Source organism: Solanum pennellii, chromosome 4 (genome assembly GCF_001406875.1).
Source record: "Solanum pennellii chromosome 4, SPENNV200".
NCBI lineage: Eukaryota > Viridiplantae > Streptophyta > Magnoliopsida > Solanales > Solanaceae > Solanum > Solanum pennellii.
The window spans coordinates 74,199,902-74,222,255 of NC_028640.1; the positions used below are offsets into that span (position 1 = coordinate 74,199,902).

Here is a 22,354-nt window from a genome sequence, read left to right on the forward strand (position 1 = left end):
TAGAGAAACTAAAAATGTAATATTTACAATGAGATTTGAACCTTGATTGCAAGGGTCAAATTTTAAGCAAATCAACCACTACACCATAATTTGCTTCTTATTTGTAAGGGGGTTCAAAATTAATATGACTATAGTAATACAAAAAATTTATTTTATATATACGGTATAATTTTTTGTCGAGGGGATTTAGTAAACCCCTAACACTCTTGTAGGTCCGTCCAGTACATATAATCTGCGTAGAAGCTCCTAGGTTCCCAACTCATAAGTTGTGTGATCTAGATCCACCACTATTAACCATAATCCAATGATATATGTCAACCTGTAACGCTAGTTGAAGACCTAATGATATAAAACTTAAATTCGATTTTCACATGTTATCAAAAAGAATTTTCACAAATCATTATCACTTTATCGAATCTTTTTGTGCCACACAAAATTTTATGTTAAAATGATTAGGGTTATGGATGAGATGGATGAAAGAGATAGAAAGATTCAAAAAGTAAGAGAGACTAAAAAAGCACAAGGATTATAGGACTTGGTAGTCACCATTAAGAAGAGTTGTCAAAGACCAAAAAGAAGAATGGACTTAACAAAAATTCAAAAGTTGAGTTGTGCATGAACACATTGAAAGCAACATGTTACACATGCTATGTATTTTGTGTTACATTATTACTCTAAGACAACTTCAATGGTCCCTTCTTTTTTTTTTCTATTTTTTTGTTAGAACAATGGTTTATTTATTCAATATTTCTGCTACCACTAGATTGACCATAATAAGAAGAGTTTTAATTTTATCCGTTTTCAGCGTCTTGTTGATAAATAAAAATGAAACTATCTCGTTCATAAAAAGAACATTGGGATATGTAGAGGGGTCTCCTAAAGAAAGTTGTCATAATTATTAGAACTGGTAAAAAAAAGTACCTAAACATAGCTCTGCTATATTAGTCATTTTAATCATTAATTTATACGACTTTCTTGTTCAAGTTTAAATATTTATGCCAAAAAAATTAAAAAATTCGATACGTAAAACTTAAACTCTGGTAATCGAAGTGCTAATATACATTTACCTAGATGATAGACAGTTGATATTGACAACTAATTTAACAAACTCTGAATACTTCAATTTTTTCAAAACATTAGACCAATGCTATTATTTTGATAGCTAAATTGACCTTATTCAACATTTGGAAAGAAAAAAAAAGAAAAACTCTAACCAGGACATCAATTTAAGTATGCAACAAAGAAGAAACACCAAAAAAATTAATAAAATAATCAAGATTCATTTTATTGTTTTTTCATAATGATGATCTTTCAAAGGTCAAACCAAGTCATTTTCTTGGCATTTGATAAATTAAACAACAATAATATAACCCCATGCAACTTCTGTGATTTGAATAGAATATAATATACGCAGATGATAGTCCTATTCTTGCGAGCATTTTTGACAGACTCAAAAAAAAGCATAATTAAAGTATAATAAAATGGGGAATTTTCTCATACATTAAAAACAAGAGATTAATACTGTTCTATTAATGATCTAATTAACCTCTATCAACATTTGAAATCAATGATAATTGATAACCAATTACGATATTAATTTCATAAAAAAAATTTAACTTCTGTATATACAATAAAAAAAAAAAAGAACTCATGGAAAAAAAAAATTCTACATAGTTGCCCAATGCCCTGCCAATCCATATTTAAACTCATGTAGTAAAACAAAAAATACTTACAAATATACTTCATGATCATGATACATTTTAAAAAATAAATAAAATTAAAAACTATACTAGAAATAAACAAGTAGTAAAAAAAGGATAAAAATGATCAAATTCACGATGAAGTTATCGAGGTCACAGGTTCAAACCATGAAAATAATCGATAGACTCTTTTGGTTTAATACTTTCCTGAATTTCGTACATAGCGGGAGCTGCAGTGTACCGTTGTTTACTTCACGATGATGAAATGTTGATTTTCTTGTTTTCCATTGAAGAACTAGATTTCTTGCAATGAGCAATAGCAGCTTGAATAGCAGATTGTAATTCTTCCATAGTACTATCACTACTTGAAGAAGAAGATGAATTACCATAATTACCTCCAGGGGTTGCTACAAGTAATCCACTATTTGTTGGTGAATTCTTCATAGAAACTGGAGCTGAATATGCACCTCTTTTTATTCCTTTACTACGAATTGTATTCTTTCCTCTGAAACTCAAATTTCCAGAAAATGAATAACTCTGTCGATGAAATTGCACATTCTTTCGGCTTCCAAATGATAAAAATGGTCTTACCATTCTCATATACCTTTTCAATACTTCACTTACATCGAATTTCAGCTTCCTCTGTTTTTCTTTCTCATCTTTTTCGCTTTTTTTACGTTTGGGTAATCCGAAAATTGAAAAAGATTTGGATTTGGGTTTTTGATTTTTGGGTATGTGAAATGAATTTGTTGTTTCGGGATGATGATGAAAGCTATGATTTAAATCATAATACGAATTATCATCATCATCATCATCATCATCATCATCTAAGTGATTAATGGATTTTTTGATTTTTGGTTCTGATTTACTAATGGGGATTGGACTGTCAATGGAATTCGTTGAAGAGCGAGGCGAAACAGGGAGATGAGAAAGAAGATGAAGAGGAAGTAAATGGCCATGGAAGAAAATTTCATCAGCTGGAGTTAAATCAATGGCGGATGGGTTTTGATTCGTGTTTGGGTTCAACTTCGGATTCAAATTTTGTTTCGTTTTATTTTCTGGAGCTTTTGTCGAATTCGTTGGGTGAAGTGAAATTGTGAAGGAAAACTCATGCGCCGGAGATGATGAAGCTGACGGTGGTGACGCCGCAGCACCACCGCCGGACTGTGGTGGCTCTGTTTTTTTATTTTCTTGATTGCTCTGCTTCAGTTCTTGTTCTCTAACTCTCATATTATCCATGACTATAAAAAAAAAAGTAATAAAATAAAATTTATACTAAGATCTAAGTTTGTATTTTCTTTGTTTGAAGAACGAAAAAAAAAAAGATAAGGATATATGTGAAGTTGTGAAGAAAGAAGAATTTGTAGGCTAAAATGTCTTTATGTTAAGTGTGTTGTGTGGCAATTATAGTGATGAGCTTTTGAATGGGATGTGGTGGCCCTTCTTCGAAATTAGTTAAATACGAAATGTTTTGTGTATCGATCTATATTATTTAACGAGAAAATTGATATTTTTTTGGCCAACTAAAGTAGGGTATATTTTTTTATATATATATAGATATGAACAGGTATAAGATGCTAATTTCAAAAAAAGTACACTGACAGAACAAAATCCAAGGTTTTTATAGCAATTTTATTTTTAAAGTATAAATGTACTGTCGTCTACTAGTACTAGTCATGGGATGGATGTAATTTTTTCTTGGTGTAAATGTACTTGTTGTCTTGAACACAAACTATATATGTGCTATATTCTAGGAAAAAAGAATAAATATATTTCTGAATTATCATAAATTATATATAGATATCATTCGTCATATTATTGAGATATTAATGCTTTTGCCGTTTAAAAATTAAAGCATATATTTGTCCTTCACTCTAACGAAAGACTAAATAAGAACACGTAATGCAATCTTATCTGTCGATTCGATATTTAATCGACGGATAAGATTATGACACATGTATATCTGTTAGTATAAAGGGTATATATGCTCTAGTTTTTAGACGACAAGGATATCAATGTCTTAAAAGTATAACAAAGAGTATCCACATACCATTTACGATAGTTTGGGGATATATTTGTTCTTTCTCTATATTTTATTCGGTATGCATTGAGCGATCGTTTGAAAGAGTTAGATGTTATAATATTAGGACTAACAAGGAAATGAATGTATCATTTTATAAAGGTATTAATCATGCAAGATTGATTATTCATATATTAGTTATTTTATTTTTATTCTGCATAGATTTTCTTATTGATTTCAATTTTCATATAGTTGTACATTGATTATAACATGGAATATACATTTATGGACATATATTTTTATATTTTAAAACTTAATTAATTGGATTAACAATTATTTATATTAGTAACATATCGATGTATCTATTTTTGAGACTTGATTTTGTAATACTTTGTCACATATAGGTATGCGAGAACTCATGCTAAAATGGGAGTAAACCTTTTTATTCATGGTTTCTCGTATGATGTTTTAAGTCTAATTAAAATTTCAATTAAATATAAATCAGGTATCGAATGACTTATTTGATTTTAGTTTTTGTAAAATAATTTTTTCATACTTATTTAATTTTATTGTTTTCAACATTATTTTATTCATACTTAGAGCTCGAAAATGAAGTTTACCTTTTTCGAGAAGAATCTTTGATTAGATCAAATCAAACAGATGATATTTGTATGTTGCACTTAGGTAATTTCAACTTTAATGTCTTTTTTCTGCACGCAAATGGCTTGGGAATATCATTTTTATTTGTTAATAATATAACCCCTTTTAGACTATAGGTACCAAATCTTCTCTCGTGTCACTAGCATCACTTTATTTTAATGCAAATTAACTCTATTTTAATGTGATACTAAAACATATCTACCTATAATACTCCCTCCGTATGGTATTATTTGTCATGATTTTTATTTTTAAAATCAAACTATAAAAACTTTGACTAACATTTTAAGATGAGTTTTTTTATCATATTAATATGCAAAAAATTGTAATTTATAGTACTTTTCATATAGTTTTAGAATATCTAAAAATTTTTTGTTTAAAATATCGAATTAATGTGATTTAATTTACCTTTAAAATTTAATTAAATTGACTTTCGATAAGCGCAACATGACAAACAATTTCGAACGGAGGGAGTACAATAAATACACAAGTTTATTGGGGCAAGTGTACATATAGTTTATTTTAGGACCATCATTTGATTTACATGTGTAATACGTATTTAATCATTTGATATTTGCTTGTGCAAGCTAACTTCAATCATTTTTATCTACATTTGACTTAGATTAATCCAATTTTCAGACATTTTGTTTGCTAAAGTTTGGCTTAACAATCCCTTGTCTGAAGTTCCTTTTTTGTGTAACGATCTAAGATTGCATCTTTACTTCAATATTTTTTTAATATTTTATCTTATACTATCATTTAATAGTTTTATTTATACCCTATCTTTTTATAATAGTTTTATCTCATATTTTATTTCTCTCGTAGGTTTATTATTCAAATTCGTGATGTGTGATATCCATGTAACAACGAAAAACACGGTGAAATCCCACTAAATAGGGTCTGCGGAGGTTAGAGTGTACGCAAACCTTAGTACTTCCTCGTGAAGGTAGAGAGGTTGTTTCCGAAAGACTCTTAGCTCAAGTATATCAAACCCAAGTAAAGGAAGATGAATAAAATATAACAATTAAATAAGCAAAGCAATGTACAGTCGACAAAAGAAGCGATAACAATAACAAAATAGTATGGTAATCAAAACAAAATAAACAACACATGACGATAGACAAAAAAAACCAAGAACTACAAGTATACGACTAATACCTTCCAGATTATCGAGTCTAATTAATTTTAAAAGATCTTTTAGGAATATTTTTGGGAAGAATAAAATGGTGAGAACCCGTGAAAGGATTCAATATAATGATAGACAAGTTAGGTGGCATATACTGAATATAAAATATTATAATTATGAAGTCACTCTCTATATGTATAGTACGTACACTTATTTTATGTACAAATTTAGATACGAGTAGATATTTTGTCTCAGTAACGCCAATCAATAATATTAAATGCAAATGATTTATTCATATATACTGTCCCTACCAAAAATGTCATAAATCTATTTTCAGAAGACAACTCGAATGGCATTTAATTAAATCTGTGACTTTTTAGAGCTTCTAGGTTCACCTTTCAACTTGAAATTTTGCCTAACAAACAAAAAAAGAAAAATGTGTTTCTAATATTAATGGATACTATAGTATATACTTCAAAAGGTTCAATCTATCTAGACGAATTGAACAAAACACCATATAGTTAATGCACGTAAGGGTTGCATGTTATGCCTCATCTTATTGGCCCCATATGTTGTGTCGACTAACATATTTTTTTATTTTTTTTTCCGATAATCAATCAGACGTTTCAGATTTGAGCCAGGTAAATGCTTCAATAGAAAGAGTTGATCCCTTTAAATTGATTTGTCTGATGTGAATTCGAGTTACTCGTAGCAGTTAAGGGTTGATACTCTCGAATCTTGATCAAAATATCCATTTGAACAAACTGAAAATCTTATGGGAGAACATTACAATGATTAGACCATGATATTAACATTTTGTAAGTTATAGCTAAACAACAATCAACAATGTAATGTTTGTATGTGAAGTTGAATAATATCTGAATTAATATTAATTCTAAGTATAACGATGTTCAAAAGTATAATTTCCCAAGGACTATATTTCCATACTTCTAAAATATAATAAAGTTTAATAACCTAATTAAGTAACATTTGCATAAATCAACCAAAAAAGAAACCTCATTTCATACCAAAATAACTATAAATCTCATAGGTTCTTTCTAACGAAGGTAAATGCTTTATATGAAAAGATAAGTGGAGCATAATATGATACAAAGTGCCTAAAAGACAGTAGATGAAACAAAAGTAAAGAGCATTAAAATTAAAGTTGGGAGTTAAGGAAGACCAAAAAGAACATAGGAAAGTTGTAGCAAGAGAGTTTGATCCATGCGGTGTGGTGCGGTAGTGAGACTACTTTACTCTTAATTCTCGAATTCGAGAAAAAAATTCTATTGAGAGTATCACCCAAACAAAATCATGCTATGTCGATCCAAATTTAGTCATAGCTCCAATGCGGACTCAAAAGTCGGAAAAAAATATAGAACAATTAGGTAAGGGTTGGAGTTGGGGGTGGGGTAGGTGGGGCCAAACACACGTGTACCAAGTGGTCCATTTTGGAGAACATGGTTAGACCACAAGAAGAATTTTGGCTACTTAGTTAAGGTCAACATCTCAATCATAGAGCCATTATTTGAGTGGCCATACTCTTTTTCTCCACCAAAATTAAACACCACTCATATTTTATGTATATAATATAATTATTCATCATACACTCATATATTCTAAGCTAAAGATAAGAGATGTTTGCTTGTTTCTTGTGTTGCCATCCTATAATTCATAGTGTCTTTTGAGAAAAGGGAAAAAAAAGAAGGGAATGTAGGTTTCAAGTTGCTTAGTGGGCAAAGCAAGAAAAAGAAAGTTTTTCCACTAAGGATATTATTTGTGCTTTGACCATCAACTCTTTGTTTTATACAATGTTTGTTTCTCTATGTCCTTTCCTATAGTACCAATTCCGAATTTAAACTTGACAAATCCTGAATTGAACGCTCTTTTAAATGTGTTTCCACAAACACACATATTTAAGTTCAGCGTTGAAAATACAGAGCGCAGGTGAACCTAGATGCATAGCAAATCCAATGCCTAGATAGGGCCAAACAAGCGTAGACAACACAATATAGGGTCCAACACAAGATAAATAAAGGATTATATGTGTCACTCTGATACCATGTTAAGGTTTAATCCGCTAGAAAGAGGACATCTTATCAACTTACTTGTGTCCTATCATTGTTTTGTATAGTATATGATAAGAGAGTGTACACCAAAGCAAATATTGATGGATCCTCACAAAGAAATCACAAATAATTTTTTTCTGGTTTTTTCAGATGAAAGAATGTGATTTGACAAAGGAAAGAACAATTCCAGACCAAGAAGATCTCATTTGTGTTGTTGCTTTCCAATACTCCAATTTTTTGGTATATTGTCACATCATTGCAAGTCCAGAATTTACATTTACATACCTAAGATTTTGTGTAAAATTCTTAAAATAAGTCTGGCAAAAGAAAGCAAGGATATGTCGTATATTGATACTTTCAACGTCAATATGATAAATCAATCAGATAAATATTGAAAACAACGTCCATATGAATCTACACTTCTTCATTTACGTTCATTTCATATCATCGTCATACTAAATACAGTAAAAATAAGCCAAACATACGAGAAATACGTGCCAGTTTCCAGTGCTTGCACTTCTTGCTTGAGAAGGGAATGATTAATGTATAATACAAGAATTAATTTAATAAGAAGATGATCAGCAAGTTTCTCCTAGTAGAGGAGGGCAAAGAAAAAAACAAAAAAAAAACTCAAAAGAATCTTCTAATCAAACTTTACTAACTAAAGATGTTACAACGAAAAAATGGCGATCGTTGCCACGCCATTAATTCACTATTTTAGTGTACATTTGAACATAATCATAGATATTATCTCTGATGTGCTTTAATAAGGCCTTGAATTAAGATATCCTTAAACATATTCCAAATGTGAACCTTTTTTTAGAAATGGCCCAACTATGTACTATGCAGTTCAGAGCTCCAATATCTGAGCTAGAGCAGGCAAACTAGAAGTACTAATGCATGTATTTCACAAGTCACAGAAGCCATTTCGCGTTCTTTGTTTACTGAAACAGAAAGAACCATTGGGACAATGATGGCATACCTCCCAATTGTAAATCGTCTATGAAGCAGTCGTTAGTATTGCATATTTGCTTAACTAGTCACTCACTACTGTATCTTCCATCTGCAGCAAATAGTAAGGTAAGGGTTATTGATATATTTCAAGGCAAATGAGTCAGTGTGGCTACAGAGAGTGAGGCAGCTGACCTCCAAAAGGTCTCCGTCCTTCCATAGCTTCTTTCTTCTCTTGGCAGCTTGAGCAAAGGAAAGGGCCGTCCCATGGTCGTGAACTTCTTGTATTCGAGGAGCCAGCATGTATGGAAACACCTTGTCCGGGCTTTATCTCTACTTGACAGACGGCACATATGAATAACTTAAACATGTTGCAGACTGGATATTTTGCGTCTAACCTGCAATTATGGGAAGAAAGCAAATATAACACGAGATCTGAGACATTGCAATATCTGAAAAGGGACACACTTAGCATGAGACAAAACCTGTCTGAAAGTGATGCGGATCCCTCCTCAAATAGTTCTTCCACAACATCCGGTTCACAAAAATCTTTCTGAATATTAGAAGATGACTCAGAAGTCTTCTTGCGAAACATAGACTTGAATACTCCTTTTCCTGACCTTTTGGGTGGTGGTGGCGGAGGAGGATTTGATTTTTCTGGGAGCTGTATATCAACCACAATACAGGTTGTATCATCTCGAATCCCTTTTGGCTGTACGGCGTCCTGCAAATTGGAGGAAGAGTTAAGAGTAGATAGAAGCAAAATTAATCAAGTAAATAATATCATAATAAATCAATAAGATATCACGTAATGATCATACTTTAACAATTTGAGAAGCTGCAGCATCTGCAGGCATTCCACGACTACATTCAATAGCCGATTCAGCAGACAAAGCATCCCAGACGCCGTCACTTGCTATTACTAGCCTTCCACCAGCTGATGTTAGCTGTTGACAAATATTGAGAATTTTTTAGAACAGATATGACATTCAATAAGGGGAAAAAAAGAGCTTGGCCAAATACAACACCAGCAATCAGGCCCATCTAAAGTTGTCATTCTAGATTATAGCAACATACAAATGAAAAATAAAATTCCTAATGTATCTGAAGAAAAGAATCAGGTCCACAATGTTCAGAGGTTTCTAGGCATAGCTCATTATATCGCCTTACATTTCCATATGCTAAGATCCAGCAACCACAAGTACTATGAACTCTGTCTCCCCCACCCACCCCACCACCTCGCACAATCACATTGAGTTCTTGAAAAGGGATGATATCATTGATGCCAACCTAATGATGGTAATTTTTTGACTATATACTTCAATGCAAACATACAAAAAAAGATTTTTAGGGACAGACAAACTAAATCAGGAACCAATACACTTTCTCCCCCAATATTTGCACCAATCAAGACTGGAATAAAAGGCTTATAGTAATTGTGAATCTTTAAACAAACATCCAAAGCAACAAAAAAATAAAATAATTGCAAAACCACTACAGTATGGAAATCATTTAAGGGGAAAACTAAAGAAGAAGCAATCCTGACTAGAGTCCACCTCACCGTCAAGCACAACATTTGTTGACATTCAATCAAGAAATATTAAATGCTTTAGTGTAGAACCTCAAGTCAAACTACACTATCCAATATCCATATCCCAAATTTGACATATCATTATAGAATAGAGGGAAGAAGTAGAGTCTTTTCAAGTTAACTTGAGCTACACGTAATTGCAGATACACAAGGAAACGAAGAGCGATGAGATCAAGCACATAAAAGCAAAGCATAATACATGGTACACCAACCTTTACTTGCTTCACATAGGGTACAGGAACTATATATTCGCCAACATCCATATCTCCAATGGATCTCGAGAGGCAAAGTCCACCAGGCCAACATCTCAAAGGACCAATCTGAAATAAGTTGAAATCACTGGTAAGATATAAAGAACAAAGCTAATCTACTTTCTGAAACTTCTTCCCGAAGAAGGAAGTTGGAGAAATAAAAACGAAAAAGACAACCAGAATGTATGTGTGAGGCGTGGGGTGGGGTAGGGTGCAGTAATGTTTCAAAACCAGATATCATATGACCACCAACATACCTCTGTACCGCCACCAGCATTAAGCCGACCAACTTCTCCACCACAAGCTGTTATACGTTCCCTCCTATTCAATTAAAAACAAAAACAATCAATACCTTAATGCAAGAGGTGAAAGCATACTAATTAATTGGCTAAAGGCATTAATCTTACTCCTCTTCATTGCAATCAAGCCTATGATCGGCTGATAGATAATAAATTCCGCCTTCAGCAGATTCAAGTATGCATCGAGAATCGCCAACTGATGCAACTGTTACAACCCATCCTTCAATTATGACAAACGTGACTGTTGTCCCTGAGGTTTTTGCTGCAAGTTTAACACAATACAATGTCAGGAAATGCATAGTATAGTAGCAGACAATTAGATTGTTTCTTCTTTGAGAAAAGTCAACTATACCGGAGATATTAATATTAGAAGCCAAGCCAGAAGGGAAAAAAACATACAGCAAGAGGCCAAGAGCTGAAGGAAATATGTATAATATCATCGGAAGCAAATACAAATTCAGAAGCCCCGAAATAATAACAAGTCTTGCATCAAGAAATGGAATATCACATGCCTTATGAGCCATGTTTGATCAATCAGGCGTAATACCAGCACAAAACAAAAACTACAAGGTTTCCTTGATTATCTACATCTCATAGCATATTAATGTTAGGCTGTCAAAAGCATTTCCGCTGCAGCATTCAATAAGTTCAAGCTAGTTGATCGGACTCAAGTGCGGATATAAAGCTCGGATCCTTCATGATCTAAATTTTAAGACTCAGGGATACAGATCTAGATACAGATACAGGTGCGGGAATTCGGAAAATAATTCAAAATATCTATTAGAGTTAATGTCTAAATTATGAGGAAACTTTACAAGGTATTCCGTGGAGAAAATATTGATCAAGAGGAGATTCCCAGGAGGTGATATAAGGAAATGGACTGATATAGAAATTTCTATATACAAGGTACTCCATTTTCTTCAATTTCACCTTGGCTCACGATTTGATTACATAAACATTATATTTATCCCGGAATATCTCCCTCAATTTTGATCAAAAGTACCCAAAACCGGTTGAACAAATCCAGTAAGTATCCCATACCCACACCCATGGGTGTGACACCAAAAGTGAAGGATCCGGGCGGGGTTCAGGTAATTCACAACAAAAAGTCAACAGGGGCATCAGGAATTACTACTCCACTTTGACTATAATTCACTCACTGGCTCTCGTCATACACACCAAATTGCAATATCTTGTTTCCAGAAATTAATGAAGAAACTACTCGTACCTTTTTCTTGGAAATCTTTATCCGTTTTGACAAATCCTGCAACCAAAGCTCTAGGAAGTGCTGCAACCCATTCATCTCTACTAAGATCAGGAGGAATAGCACTCAAGACATTCTGCAAGAGATTTTCTTTAGAATATATTGCAGCCGCTGACCCATTGTGCCCATCAAATAACTGCAAAGATGGGAGATCACAAATATTAGACGGACGTTATTTAAAAAAGGAAATGGTTAGTGCAATTATTGAAATTTAAAATCTTAAACAGAATTTCCAGGTCAACAGAGATGTTAGGTAGTGTTCAACACAGAAATTCTTTATTTGGAAAAAACAATAAAGTTGAAGAAATGAAAATGAGAAAAGGAAAAAGACAAAACTTAAAAGATAATGCTGCATAGAGTAGAAAATTTGACAATGTGATTACGGAAGGATCCAAAGACCAACAACTTATAAAGGCAAAGATGGAAACTATATCTTATAAGTTCGACAAGTCAAAAACATAACTAATGGCACAGATCGAACAATCAGAGATGCCGTTATACTTCAACAAGTCGACTAAATTAACAAGACATCCAATCCTAGAGAACAAACAGCAGGTTAGTCTGTAATCAGAGTTGCGCCACTGCTACATAATGTCGTATTAGCTAGTTTCGAATAACAAAAACTAGAGAATCTCCGCAAAAACATGATTCTATGAAGGACACTCAATCAGCTATACCACGAGGACCTCATGGGTGCACAAAAAGGAAACTAAAGATAAACAATTATTCCTTTAGATTTATAAAATCATATTTCTATCCCTTCAAACACCTCTCCTATTTCTCTCCTTCAATACAACCCACACAAGAGCTTTAAGTACACCATCCCACACCTTAAGTTCCACTTGTTCCATCGCTAAATAGCTTAAACCAAATGGGGCCATCAAACTTTTGCAATGAAACAACCTCAATATACACCTCTACTTACTAGATGTTGCATTTGAACAAATGAGTTAGCAGTTGATAATCGGAACAAACAAAGAGTTCTCGACTTGCATCTTACACAATCCATCTAAGACAACAAAGTCAAAAAACTATCCTTGTCAAACAATAAATCTATCTAATAATCCAACAATAACATATATCAAACACATATACAAGCATGAATAACAACATTAGCATATAAATGAAAGATTTTTCTGAAAAATCTTACTCCAAAAACAGAATATGTAGCTACTCCATCACCCAAAACTCGTTGGCATTCCGTCTTGACAAACGTAAAATCTTCTCCTTTTTTGCTCTGACTAGCTTGACCATGAGAAAGCTCCGGACTTTCAATCTTCTCATTAGCCAATTCACGCTTCAACAACACAGATAATGGGACCGTTTGATGTTCACCCTTAGACAACATAATTCGGTCCCTTTCCAAATCACAACAAAACTATATCTTCTTCTCCAAAAAAAAAAAATATACAACTAATCCTCTTTCATTGGCTGTTAACCCAATCAGTCAACGCAAATCCAACAATTACCTATACAAATTAAAACACCCAAATCAATACATCTTTTTTAAAAAAAAAAAACACACAGAATCTAATCAATACACAATCGCACAAAATTAAATTTCTTCCATCCACACCCAATCAAAGATCTTCTCACTAACAAACCACAAAAACCAACAAAATCAACAAAAAACCCACATTCCAAATTAGTAGATAAAAATGAGAAAAAAAAAACACAAAATATCTTAGAATTTGGATCATCGAGAAACACAGATCCCCACATTTCAAATTCTGCAAAAAAAAAAATAAAAAAAATCCATTGCACTTCATACACAATACTGTTTCAATTTTAATTTACCTTTTGAACACGAAAAAAAAAATGTTAATTATGAATGTTGCATATAAACAATGGAGTTTTTGTTTGAAGATTTTGGGTTTTGGAAAAAAGAAGTTATTTTTTGTGTATAGATTTGAAGAAATTGTGATTTGTTTTGTTGCATATTTAGATGTAAATAACATGTGCTCCCAGAAACGCATCCCTTATTTGGTTCGGCGTTAACAGAGAAATAAAAATAAAATAAAATAAAATAAAAAAAGCTGGAATATATGAGCTGTTAATTACCTTATCCTACGCCCTTTCTGCTAAATTACGCAACTTGGCGCGTTTTCTTTTTCTCTTTTTTCCTCTTTTGGGATAAGAAAACTATTTTTGTTAGAAAAAGACAATTTATTATTTTAGACTATTTTTAGATATTATAAAATTTTCTAATATTTCTTAATTTATGTATTTAACTAAATGATATTATATAAATTTGGAATGGAGCGAGTAATTACTAAGTTACTTTTCGCTTTATTTATGACTTAAATTCATTATTGTAAATTTAGAAATTAAAAATATTTATTATTATCTGAGCAACTTTTTTTTAGATTTAAAAAATATTTAAAAAATAATTATTACAGTTTAAGACGAAAGTTGCTACTTACTTTAATAAGTGCATAATATTTAAGAGGCAAAAGAAAAACAGATCACTTTTATTAAATGAAAATGAAAACAACACTGTAAATTAGTATATGCTTTGTATTTATTGTGTTTTTAATTAACGTAAAAAAAAATAAGAATGACTCGTTAAATAGTGTAAAATATTATTTTTTTAGTAAGGTTTGTAACGTCTCAAAAAGAGTTTTTATATTTAAGTAAATAATTTTATAACATCCTAATTTTTTTTTATATTTAAGCAAATAATTTTATAACGTTATGAAAAAGTTTTTACGTTTAAAACAAATCGCTCTAGTGTAATTTTTCTTTTCCTTAGAAAACTTACTTTTAATAACTTTTCTAAAGAGTTTCATCATGGCATTTGGCAAACATCAAACTTTTTTTGGAATAATAACATGGAAAGGATTTTTTTTTTAATTACATAAAATTATAAAAGAATAGAAGAAGGATAGGGACAATTAGAATTGAATCCACAATTTTTTTATTTATTTTTTTTTGCATTCTCAAAGGTATTTGTTCTTTTTAGATCAAAATTTCAACCTATTCCAATTCTTACAATTCAAAAGGGAGTTGGATAAAAAAGTTATTCCTTCATTCCACTCTATCCAATTTGATATTATCTCTTCTTATTCAAGAAAAAAAGAAAAGTAAATAGAGAGATAAATACATATTTCAACATATAAATTAAAATTCAATATCTTAAGAAATGACTAAGTCTAATCAAATACTTTTTTGAATATAATCAATCAATATATTGGTCCTTGTATGTTATTGACAAATTGAATGTTTCTTCATAATCAATTATGTATTGAGCAAGAATAGGTCATCAAAGAAAAAACCAAGTCAATAAATTAAATTTATAATATAGAATAACGGAGCTAAGATCTAATATATATGTGTTTTAAGCGTATCATTGAAATCATGCACCCAACTTGTGAAAAATTTAAAAAATAATTACTGATTTTAGCGATACTTATTGTTTATTACCATTTATAGTAATATCTTGTTAAATCTGTAATATGTATTAAAAGTGAATTATGTATGTAAAATATATAAATTATAATTGTTTTTAAAAATATATCATGTTTTTTGGTAATAAATTGTCGCATTGTATTATAAATGTATTAAAATGTGTGATAAATGTATTATTCATCAATAAATATATATTATATGTGAATAATAAATTGTCCTTTGTAATATATATTAAACTTATATTATAAATAAATTAAAAGCGATCAAGTGAAAAAATATATTATTGCTATAAATAGTAAATATTTTTTTATTATAATAGTATTAATGTAAGTTTCCCAAATGTTAAAACATGATATAACATGTCAAATATTTGTCTTGTAAATATTTTAGGAATCAAAAAGCAAATTTGAGTGTGTCGTAAAAAAAAAAGAGCCAAATTAGTTAGTACTAGTATATATTTCCATAAGTTGACCATCCCAGTAACTAATTTCATTGAACAATTATAACTCGTCTTAGTTTACGAATGAGTTTACTGTTCTCCAATTATATATTTTACTCCAATAAATTTTTTGATATAAATATATAATTTAATCAAAAATTAATAAAATAGTCGAATTTATATATATCAACGAATCTTTCTATCAAAGTCATGCCCCAATAGATTTATTAAATATCAAATAAGAAATTAAAAAAAAAATATAACGCTATCACCCTATATATTTTTTTTCCCTTCTCAGTTCTCTATATAACGTTCATGTTTTTTTCCTCATACTACTTCTTTTCAACTTCTTAAATGTTTCAATTCTTATTTACATTTAATTCCATGAAAATTTTGTGAACCTTTTTTTTTCTAAACTATATTGCGTAACATAATTCCAAAAAATAAAAAATAAAAAATACGTATATTTAAAACTTTGGACTGACTTTCTTGTCTACAACTTTTCTGTTATGCACTTACTCTGAATAGGACCTCCTTACATGTGACTTCTAACAAATAAAATTATAAAAAAGAAATAAGAGAATGGGCACTTTGGTAAAAGTAATTATTTTTTCGTTCGATATCTGATATTTTTATACAAAAATAATTAAATTCAAATTTATTCATATTAAAAGTTTCATTTATGAAAAGAAAACATTCAACATATTATTTTTTTCCAAACTCTAAATTTAAAATTGTTAATTAAGAACAGAAAAATCTCAATCATCACGATACAATTATTGATATTTGGTGAGTATTTTATTGTTTCTTTAAGCGAATGGAATAGGCCGACTTATCACTTTGAGTCGGCCAATGAGTAACTGATTGGCACGTAGAGCTATATTTATGATTTTTCATTATTTTATTTTGTTATTAATTATTAATATTCTATTAATTTTTAGTTTGAATCATATAAGTTCATCAAAATAAGTATTTTCCATCTAAAATAAAGTCTCATATATAAAATTTAATTAATAATAAAGAGAGCTTATATATCTCATCGCAAGTCTATGATTAATGGCTCATATTAATAAACAGTTAGAAAAAGAATTTGCACTATATATTGTGTTTATATTAAATTAACTAAATATCTATTATTTAATTATTAGTAAACAAAATATACATGTACTAAATCAACTTATTTAACTTTATAAATTATATATATACTAGTAAATTCAAAAATGCTATTTGAATCAATAAAAGTTTGGGGAGTAAAATGTAAATATGGATAAATGTGGGGTAACATTTTCATATTCTCCGGTCTGTCTTCCAACCAAATGCTTTGACTTAACAAATGGCCCCCGAAATCCACGGCGTCAATCACATGTCAAACTTTTCCCCACGCGCACCTCTCATGCGTTTCCATCAATCGTTACCTATCGGAAATAATATTTTTATCTTCGCAATGTAAGGTAAGGCTTATGAATGCCTAGAAGTCATTTTCTTCCAATTTTACTTGGGGAATTATCATGAATAATGTAAGGACTTTTTATATTACGTGTCAGCATTTTATTAGTTATTTTTAAGAAAATTATTTATATCTAAATAGAGTAGTTTTTTTAAACTCAAACGTAAAGTTGTAAAGTTTATCTCCTTTATTTCATGAGGAATTTCAAAGTGGTTCATATCTGAGCTAGATTCAGAACGTTGTGAGACAGATCGATTTTTTCAATTCTAGTATGACTGATCATCCTCTCAGATCAATTACTAATTATCGTTTTGATATGTTTATTACCATTAAATATATATATTTTAATTTATAATTCATAATTATTGTAAAGCATAAAATAATTTTTTTTTAAAAAAGGATTATTCTTATTCTTGTCATGTGTTTCTTGGTTTAGGATACTATTTATCGCTCGTTTGACTAAGCAATTATACGAGTGTATATTAAGACGTTGAGTTATGATTAATTTGCATGGATATTATATATATTTGATGAATGATAACTTGAGTTTGAGTTGTGACATGGCAATTTTTTTAAAAAAGTAATTATATATCATCATTTGAAAAAAAAGCACACAATTGCAACTACAACAACTTTAATTTATTCATAAACCAATATAAATGCAACAACGAAACCATCATCATCATTAAAACTATATAATAGATGAAACAGATCAATATGGAACCATTTCATTGTTGATAACTTATCAACTATACTACAAAAATTGAAGGTGTATCTAACTAATCGATCTGAGTTATCGTGTAGTGATAGAATTAGTTTTATTCTCAATTAAAAGTTTTAAATTTAAATCTTGAAGAGAACATCTTGTTAAGAGTGTCACTTCCGAATGAATCAATTGTGTGCTTATTTATTGATTAAACTTTTCATGGCAAGACATGTCTATTACAATTAGCACCATATTTTATTTTTGTTTAGGTTTTTTATCTTCCTTTTGTTATGTCTTTGTTTCTCTCGTGATTAGATAGATAATATTTTTTTATTTTTAATTAGATATTTTAGATTTATTTTTTTTAAAAGAACAAAAGAAATTCAAGTAGGCGAAAACATTAATATTGAGCATACCGAATAAAAACAATAAATAACTTTAAAACAAACAAAAATAACCACTAATACAAGAATATTTGGATTATTAACTTGAAGCGTTATAATTTAAACATATTAACTGGAACAAACGTGCGACATGGCGGTTGTACAGAATAAATGTATATATATTCATTAATAATATACAAGAATAATTAATTAATAGTACACAATCTATAGATCCTTGATTAATTGTTCAATTTAATGAAACTAATTAAATCACCGTCTTAATTTATTTTTTTTTGGCAAGAGTGGGTCAAATTGGATTACCAGTCAATTTCACTCATCTCATTTTAATAAAGTTTATCAAACTATATTTAATTATGAAAATGTAATTTATTGTTCGTGTTTAGAGTAAAGTAATAATGAAACAATTGATTCTAGAATATATAGCTGGATATATTTTTTTTGCTGCTATAGTCATTTCACACCCTAGATTTGTCTTGGTCAAAATATTATTTGAATATTTTAATACTTTTATATTCTAATTTTCTTATTATGTTACATATATTAGTTACTTCTTACAACTTAATTAGCTGTTGCAACCGCGTGGAATGTGGTTCCACATGTGCACAACCATATTATATATATTTATAATATGGTTTAAATTATTTAATTCTATGTAAAAATGTAGGTACATATAAGTTTCTATAGTTACAAAGTTGTCACTAAACACATTTATTAGTTCACAACCAAATTAGGCCCTCATGTCCCAACCAATATATTTATGAGTTCCCAACTAAATTAGTAGCCCCTTGTGTTTCTATATGTCCCAACCAAAATAGCCTTGAAATAAAAATTGCGTGTTTAAGAGCATTTTTGACCATTTTCCGTTGTGCAATGATAAACAATGGAAAAAGTGCGTGTGAAAACATAATAACTAACTTAAAATTGGCATTTTTGAGTACAAGTCCAACTTGGAACATCAAAATGAGCAACATTAAACCTATCATTCTTGGATTTTATGTACTACTACTACTCTACTAAGAACTAAACTAATGATCTAGCAATGACTTGTTAGAATCAAGATCCTCCTCCTCGTTGTTGTTTAGATCTACTAAAAACATGTTGTTCGACAAAATATGAGACAGAGAAGCACACAGCGCGTAGCAGCAACATTCTTCTCCTGCAAAAGTCATTAGAGTTGTTTGTTAGAGAGACAAACGTGGCCTATCATGACAACAAGAAAGTTATACATTGTTATAGGCATGGATTTAAAGGACAATGGCCCTCAAAAAGACATTTATATATGGTGTTGTTTAATCTCTAGTAGCTAGCAATAACATATACGTGTGATCATGTTTCCCATTTTTCATCTATAATTAATGTGCTCTATAAGAATTGACATGTTTAGTTCTGTAGTTTTTCTTTCATTTTTGTCTCCAGCTATATAATAATACAACTAGCTGTAACCCTGTTAGTACAGTTGTCTGCAGACTATACATTGCAAGTTGGATCATTATAAAAATCATGAATTTATCAAGAATTGTGACTTCAGACTCACTCAGACTCCACTTGTAAGATTATACTGGTATGTATGTTATTGTCGCAACTATTACATCTCTATGCAAATCACAACTTCAATCCAATCATACTATATAAGAAGCAATATGTACCTGGATTTTTAAGAGGCTTCACTGCTTGAGGTTGAGGTTTCAGTACTTACAGTCTCACTGGCATTGTTTACTCTTATAATATATACCTATACAACAAAGGAGAGAAAAGATACATCGATCAAGATTTCATCACATTCGTGTCAACAGTGTGTTGTCAAACAATGTTGCATACGAAATTTGAGCTAAAGGTGTTCAATGACAAGCTTACAAACATCCTTATTGAGAAGGGTTACCTTGAATTTTGTTGGACGAATCAAATGGAACACGATTGTATCTCCATCAGCCAAGTCATGATCCACAGAAAACCTCTTCCATCCACCACTAAGTCCACATTTTTGAGCCAAGTACACAGTTGGCCATTCTTCTCCCGTTTCATCGATTAAGGTGATAGTGTCATCTCTTCTTGGAAGGTTCTTCCTGCAGAAATTCGATGGGAGACCCTGCAGCATGAGTTGCAAATGAATTACTGTCCGCCTTCACTCAACAACAATTACAATTACTACTACTACTACGGACAATCCTAAGCAAGTCGTGGTCTGCAATATGGATCCTCACTGCCCATATCGCTCTATTTAAACATCTGTCTATTCATTCTTAATCAATACTATGATCAAATTGCATCGGTGTTTTGAATTGACAACCTAATCATCACTACAGAAAAGAATACAAAAGCCCTCAAAAGATAGCAACAATATGATCTTCATTATGTTGGCATTGGGCAATAACTTTATCAAAGCTTAGTACATTCTGAGGTTTCCTAATAGTAAACTTCTTTTGATTCAGAACAACTTCCAAAACACGGGATAAATGGATCCACCCCTCTATCTTCTCCACTTAAGTACTACATTTACTTCTCTTAGCATATGACTAACACAAGTCCCTCAACATTTGTCAATTGAACTAACCCCTTTTGGCCTATAACTTAACACACTCTATTGTTCCATTTTATTTACATATATTTCATTTCAATACGAAGTAATCCAACTTTCAAGACAAAGATAGACTTATGACTGAGTATCTCACCAGCCAAAAACCTCCAGAAACATGGGAAGGAAGCATTGGTCTAACTAATATAGGATAGTCTGATCCAAGACTTGCTTCAAGTTTCTCAGCTTTCTCTATCGAAGCAGCCCTTTCTTCATCAGAAGCATACGCAAAAAACAACCTATCCCTCTTCGTTGGTGTAGCCAACCTAAGCAAAACAAATATGAATGTAAGCTAGTATTTCATTTTCACATTCTACAATGGATTCAAGAAAAATACTAATAAAAAATGAAATCTTTAGCAACAAAAAAGAAAGTTTACCTTCTTGGTATCATCACTCTTTCATAATGAATCACCTGCACTCCAAAAAACATAGAAAAATTAGTAAAAAATTACTCAAAAAAAAGGAAAAAAAGAAACAAAAAGATAAGATGTAGTACTTCTTTGTATTCAGGAGCAGGGCTTTTAGCTACACGAGGTGATCTTCGCACAGCAACTAGCTCTGTTCCAACAACACGAGGCTTTGTCCTCTTCATCTATAATTTCCCATAAACAAACAAAATAGAGAAAAATGAGTTAATTTTTGGGATAAATGCTAAAAAAGTAGGGATTTTTTATTATTTTTTTTAGGTTAAAGAAGATGAATAATTACAGGAGTAGTTTTTGGGGAAGTTGAATTTTTTAGAGCTTGAGTAAGCAGAGGAAGATTAAGTTCTTCCATTCTTTTCTTGTTTTCTTCCAATCTCTGCTTCCGCAAATCCTCATATTTCACCATTTTTGTTTTCGATTTGATGTAAACAAAATAAGTATTTTTGAGCAGAAGATGAATATTTGTACAATAAAATTATTTTTAGAGCATTTTTTATAGAAAGTAGAGCAGAGTCGACCGTTGGAATACCACTTCAGTACTCACGTACCCCACTCAACACATCCTCTGTATGAGTGTACGGAATTGACTTCTTATTGGGCAATGTATAATCAAACCGCCAAATTACTGATTTCAAATCTTTATGCATTCGTTGTTTTATTCGAAAATATTTTTTAGGAAAATAATCAAACTTTTTTACCTATTTTTGATGTTTGGTATGTAAACACAAAATGACATGATTTTATATTCGTAAAAAGTAAAAGGACATATTTAAGATGATAAGACGAAAAAAGTAATAGAAATGTAATATGGTTATATGAACTTATATATATTGTGTGAGGTACAATGTAGAATTAAGAAATGACACGTGTCTTAATCTCAAACTTATTGAATTAATGTTCGTTTCTATTCACTTGGACTTATTTTATATAATATATCTTCGTTATTATTCAACATTAATTTAAACATGAAACCTACAATATGAGCAAATTCACACGGTCAATTGACTATTCGTTTGAACTAAT

The 22,354-nt window shown here is 30.6% G+C and overlaps 3 protein-coding genes across 3 annotated transcripts; all 3 read right to left on the reverse strand.

Moving 5' to 3' along the window:
• Positions 1-1,624: 1,624 nt before the first annotated feature.
• LOC107016000 (BRI1 kinase inhibitor 1-like) lies at positions 1,625-3,185 on the reverse strand. The gene has a single exon (XM_015216470.2). It carries the CDS (start codon positions 2,937-2,939, stop codon positions 1,953-1,955), a length of 987 nt encoding a protein of 328 aa, XP_015071956.1. The 5' UTR covers positions 2,940-3,185; the 3' UTR covers positions 1,625-1,952.
• A 4,869-nt stretch (positions 3,186-8,054) lies between these two features.
• On the reverse strand, positions 8,055-13,938 carry LOC107018379 (probable protein phosphatase 2C 12). The gene is made up of 10 exons (XM_015218844.2): positions 13,726-13,938; positions 13,079-13,397; positions 11,893-12,064; positions 10,773-10,926; positions 10,623-10,686; positions 10,327-10,434; positions 9,345-9,470; positions 9,009-9,247; positions 8,719-8,921; positions 8,055-8,635 (listed from the first exon to the last, which is right to left on the reverse strand). Exons 2-10 carry the CDS (start codon positions 13,274-13,276, stop codon positions 8,613-8,615), a joined length of 1,287 nt encoding a protein of 428 aa, XP_015074330.1. The 5' UTR covers positions 13,277-13,397; positions 13,726-13,938; the 3' UTR covers positions 8,055-8,612.
• A 5,246-nt stretch (positions 13,939-19,184) lies between these two features.
• On the reverse strand, positions 19,185-21,807 carry LOC107016148 (B3 domain-containing protein At5g42700-like). The gene is made up of 7 exons (XM_015216633.2): positions 21,615-21,807; positions 21,403-21,498; positions 21,284-21,318; positions 21,002-21,170; positions 20,212-20,418; positions 19,979-20,064; positions 19,185-19,488 (listed from the first exon to the last, which is right to left on the reverse strand). The coding sequence occupies exons 1-6, from the start codon at positions 21,735-21,737 to the stop codon at positions 19,987-19,989; spliced, it is 708 nt and encodes a 235-aa protein (XP_015072119.1). The 5' UTR covers positions 21,738-21,807; the 3' UTR covers positions 19,185-19,488; positions 19,979-19,986.
• Between the last annotated feature and the right edge of the window lie 547 nt (positions 21,808-22,354).

Excerpts from the sequence above, each read along its gene's own strand:
- LOC107016148 (XM_015216633.2), bottom strand. The coding sequence starts at position 21,737 with ATGGTGAAATATGAGGATTTGCGGAAGCAGAGATTGGAAGAAAACAAG. Across the intron at positions 21,171-21,283 it reads AGAGTGATGATACCAAGAAG|GTTGGCTACACCAACGAAGA; the intron begins GTAAACTTTCTT and ends TGTTTTGCTTAG. Across the intron at positions 20,419-21,001 it reads TTTCTGGAGGTTTTTGGCTG|GGTCTCCCATCGAATTTCTG; the intron begins GTGAGATACTCA and ends CTCATGCTGCAG.
- LOC107016000 (XM_015216470.2), bottom strand. The coding sequence starts at position 2,939 with ATGGATAATATGAGAGTTAGAGAACAAGAACTGAAGCAGAGCAATCAA.
- LOC107018379 (XM_015218844.2), bottom strand. The coding sequence starts at position 13,276 with ATGTTGTCTAAGGGTGAACATCAAACGGTCCCATTATCTGTGTTGTTG. Across the intron at positions 12,065-13,078 it reads CTACATATTCTGTTTTTGGA|TTATTTGATGGGCACAATGG; the intron begins GTAAGATTTTTC and ends CCATCTTTGCAG. Across the intron at positions 9,248-9,344 it reads CAGCTTCTCAAATTGTTAAA|GACGCCGTACAGCCAAAAGG; the intron begins GTATGATCATTA and ends TCCAATTTGCAG.